We start from the raw sequence: 4,409 nt of genomic DNA, 5'->3' as shown, positions 1-4,409 counted from the left end.
AGTGATATATATATATATATAATTAAAGATTTTATTATATATATCTACGTGTGTATAATATATGCATATTTATTTCAATGCAACAGATTTGTTTATGTTACTACCTTGTTTATATTGTTCCTGCAATTCTTTACGTGTTTTTGTAAAAACGTAATAAGTGCATATTTAATGCGCATATTTAACAGATTGGGTGTTACGTATGCACAGGTAATTAACGTTTCGTTTGGAAAGTAGTTTCACACATGTTTTAGTAGTTTTATAACGGAGAGATTGATTTAATTATTAAGTTAATTAGTGATATATATATATATAATATTTTTTAAGCAAATATATTTTTCATACAGAGATTGAATAGCGAGTATGAAAAGTCATTGTGTCCGGTATTCCCTGGCTCTCATCTCGATCTTCCTGTTACTCCGGTCTGAAAACGTCGACGGGATTCAAATATGGGGCATGCAGATAGGACGTGCTCCGCTTTGGGAAAGATTCACCTGGAAGACGATGGACTTTGCTTATCCGGATCAGCGCAGCAGAAATTTAGCGATAGCGAACGGCGAATACGTCCCGGAGAATTCTCTGCCTGTCGGCATCGAGATTTGGAGAAACAAGCTCTTCGTCACGGTGCCAAGATGGCGCGATGGTGATTGTCAAAGATATTAGTCATTAAAAAAATTACGGCTACGCTTTTGTGTCTGGATTAATGACGTCTTAGACGACGCGACAGACAAACGGGCTCCGCTTGGAGCCAGAAACGAGGCGCGACGCTTCAAAGTCAGGAACCGGAAGCAGACGCCGGCATAATACGCGGAAGATCGCCATAGGAGGTGCACGCCTCGATTCCCGTCTGAGCGACTTCCGGTCCGCGACAAAAAGCGCCGAAAACCGCGAGCGCGCTCTCAATGGGAGTGTTTCTGTCCTTGTCGACCGCCTCCCCCATCTCCGCGAACGCGGACCCCCCCAAACGCTCTCCCTTTGCTTCTCTCTCCTCCCACCACTCTACTGCGGGGGGAAAGTGAGACACAGCGCGACGAACGGGTTTATTCAAGCTCTCGGCTGCCCTTTATTCACTCCACTTTTTTTTTGCACGCTCTATGTTTATTATATACGTTGGCGCGCGCCACCGTTTTTTGTGTCGCACAAAGGCCAAACAATGACGGCGGCACGCTGTGTAAGCTCTTTAATGTTCTACCCTTCCATCCTTCTTCTTTACTTCCTTCGCAAGACCTTCGCGAATTCAACGCCATTCCATCCTTTCGCGCATTTTCTACATCTCTTTCTCTCTCGCATCTTCTTTTCTTCTCTTTATATCATTTAATTTTTAATTATATATTCGATATTTTATATTTATATTCTATATATATTATAATGTTTATTTGATTTATCTTTTTTATATTTTGAATGTGCTGATCATTCTGTTTGATTTTATAAACAATCATACGATAAAATTTAATTTTATAATATTAATATTAATACAATGATTGCAACATTTTGTACTACAGGAATACCATCTACGTTGAATTATATACCGTTGGACGTTAATCAAGGTGTATCGCCGAAGCTTATACCTTATCCGAGTTGGTCTCAGAACAGGGCTGGTGCCTGCGGCAGCGGATTGACCACCGTCTATAGGTGACATCGCTTAATGTGAATAAGTTTGAAGACATTTTGTACAACATTCTATAAATATTTTTTTCAGGATTCATGCAGATGCATGTGATAGACTGTGGGTGTTGGATACCGGAACGATAGGAATCGCTGAAACTACTGTGCAAGCTTGTCCTTATACCTTGAATGTATTTGACTTGAAAACGGATAAAGTTATAAGGCAATACAAGCTCAGACCGGAAGATATTAATCAGGTATGCAGTTCTTTTTGCGCTCGATTTGTGTTACATCTCTGATTTTTAGTCGATTTTAACTTTTTCTCTTTTTTTTCTTTTATTATATCTAGAATACCTTTATCGCCAATATCGCGGTTGATCTGGGAAAAGACAGTTGCGACGATGCCTTCGCTTACATGTCCGACGAACTCGGCTACGGTCTGATCGTGTATTCCTGGCAGCAAAATACATCCTGGCGAATAACGCATAGCTACTTCATGCCGGATCCTCTGGCGGGCGATTACAATATCGGAGGCTTGAATTTTCAATGGGGAGAGGAAGGTATTTTTGGAATGAGTCTGACACCGATAAAATCAGATGGCTATCGGACTCTCTTCTTCCATCCCCTCAGCAGCTATCGGGAATTTGCGGTTTCCACGAAAATCTTGAGAGACCAGCAGTTGTCTCAAAACAGCTATCATGAGTTTCAGGTATTTTAATTTTAGTCCTTTGTATTGATTTATTAATTATTCGATAAATTTTTCATCTGTTATTTTGACCACTTTACTTTCTACACTTTCTTACACAATTTATTACAATAAAAAAGCCTTTATTTTATATTATTTATAAAATTATAATGTTACATTTTCTTTTTTTTTAAGTGAAGATATTTTGAATGCGTTGGTATTCATATCTGCAACAAGAAATTATTCATCTGTTTATCTTTGTAAAGTCTGATTCGCAAAAATTTCTTTGTATTATTGAATATTATGGATATCTCGAGATTTCGTTAAGAAAAAGTTTATACTAAACTAAATAAAAAATTTGTTATTACTAATCATTTACATATGCGCATATAATTATCATATATTATTATTAATTTTCATGTAGGTGTTGCCGTCAAGGGGACCGCTATCTCATTGCACGGCGTCTGTGATGGACGAGAACGGACTTCAATTCTTTAATTTGATTGATCAGAATGCAGTCGGCTGTTGGAATTCCATGCTACCTTACGCACCAATCAATCAGGCAGTTATCGCCAGACATGACGAGGCTATGATATTTCCAGCGGACGTTAAGGTAATGTTTATAGTTATATCGATTATGTATTTTCTTGTCATACTACTTTCATTCACTCTTTATTGCCCTCTTTATACTGCTCTACTATAGGTGAAACACGACTTACTCTGGATCATATCGGATCGTATGCCGATTTTCTTACTGTCGACTCTAAATTACACGGATGTGAACTTTAGAATACTCACCACACCGGTTCAAGCAGCGATCGCAGGAACGGTTTGCGACAACATGCCGTTAAGATATATCAGCAATCAGATCTGGTGGAATTCATGATTCGTTGCGTGTGTTGATTTTTACATTCAATAATATAGTCATCAATAAATTTAAAAAAAAAAAATGATAGTCAGAAACATCTGTCAAAATAGTTTCATCATGAGTTTCAGGTATTTTAATTTCATTTTTTTGTGTTTATTTAATAATTATTCGATAAATTTTTCGCATCTTGTATTTTGGCTAGTTTGCTGTCTAGCCTTCTTCAAATAATTGTTACAATAAAAAAAGCCTCTATTGTTTTAGATATTGTTTATAAATTTATAATGTTACATATTTTAAGAAATAAAAATATTTTTTAAATATATTTTGGAATTCGTGTAACTTCAACAAGAAATAAAATCTATTTCCCTGCTTTTCCCTATTTCTTCAAGGCATAGAGCTTCTTGAGCATTGGACATGTCTGACGTGAGAAGCGACTAGTTTTTCGGCTCGTGCGGTGCGAAAATGGCGAATGGATTGGCGTGAATCAGCATCGTCGAGCCAGGAGGCAGGAGCCAAACGGTTTAACGCGGGACCCATTAGTTTTGGCCCTTGTTTCCGATAATTTGAAGGCCGTTCCTGCGGCTTGATATACGACCCGATTATTGCTTCCTTCGAAAATTATCCGTTTCACGCCTCCGCCCGTAAAATATGGCCACGCGCTTCCTCTGTTCTCGGTGGGGCTGTGCAGAATTAGAACTTTCTTTCTCTTGGGGCGACGCGATGCACGCGGCCGTTCATTATGTTTCTTGTTTGGTGCAGCGCGATTACTCCAAGTAATCGCGAAACACCGAATGAAGTGCAGTGAGCCAAGCTTGGTTCAGAAAAGCCATCATTATATGTCGTATAACATTAATATTTCTTGATTTATTATTTTTTTCTAGCCATATACGATAAATATCGCATAAATGTATCGTGCGCGGATCTACTCGTCGGGACAAAGTCGCATAGATCTCAAATGTGATCTATCCCCTATAGGGTTGTGGGAGCCCTAAAATTTACGTGGCTGCAGCCCGAGAGATCCGCGACTGAGATGCACGCCTCGAATGCTAATTCCGTGGACCGATAAATCGATAGATCGCGGCACTCGGGCCGACTAACTGGCGATTAGAGGGCGAGCAGATCAGGCCTCGCCGATTGCTCGCCACGATATCGGCGCGTTTTCAATTTGGAAAACGAGTCTTTTCGCGTGCTGCATCCCGATCGTGATAAGCCGGAATCTTAATGGCTCTGGAGCTGTCTCGTTAGCGCCTGGAC

At 39.4% G+C, this 4,409-nt stretch overlaps 1 protein-coding gene across 1 annotated transcript; it reads left to right on the top strand.

The window, feature by feature from the left end:
* The first annotated feature begins 360 nt into the window (after positions 1-360).
* LOC115235586 (protein yellow-like) lies at positions 361-3,205 on the top strand. The gene is made up of 6 exons (XM_029807480.1): positions 361-640; positions 1,500-1,629; positions 1,697-1,859; positions 1,952-2,311; positions 2,712-2,900; positions 2,991-3,205. Exons 1-6 carry the CDS (start codon positions 361-363, stop codon positions 3,171-3,173), a joined length of 1,305 nt encoding a protein of 434 aa, XP_029663340.1. The 3' UTR covers positions 3,174-3,205.
* The last annotated feature ends 1,204 nt before the right edge of the window (positions 3,206-4,409 follow it).

Source organism: Formica exsecta, unplaced genomic scaffold, assembly GCF_003651465.1.
Source record: "Formica exsecta isolate Colony F162 unplaced genomic scaffold, ASM365146v1 scaffold228, whole genome shotgun sequence".
Taxonomy (NCBI): domain Eukaryota; kingdom Metazoa; phylum Arthropoda; class Insecta; order Hymenoptera; family Formicidae; genus Formica; species Formica exsecta.
Note: the sequence above shows the minus strand (reverse complement) of the source record. Positions and strands in the feature narration are given on the sequence as shown.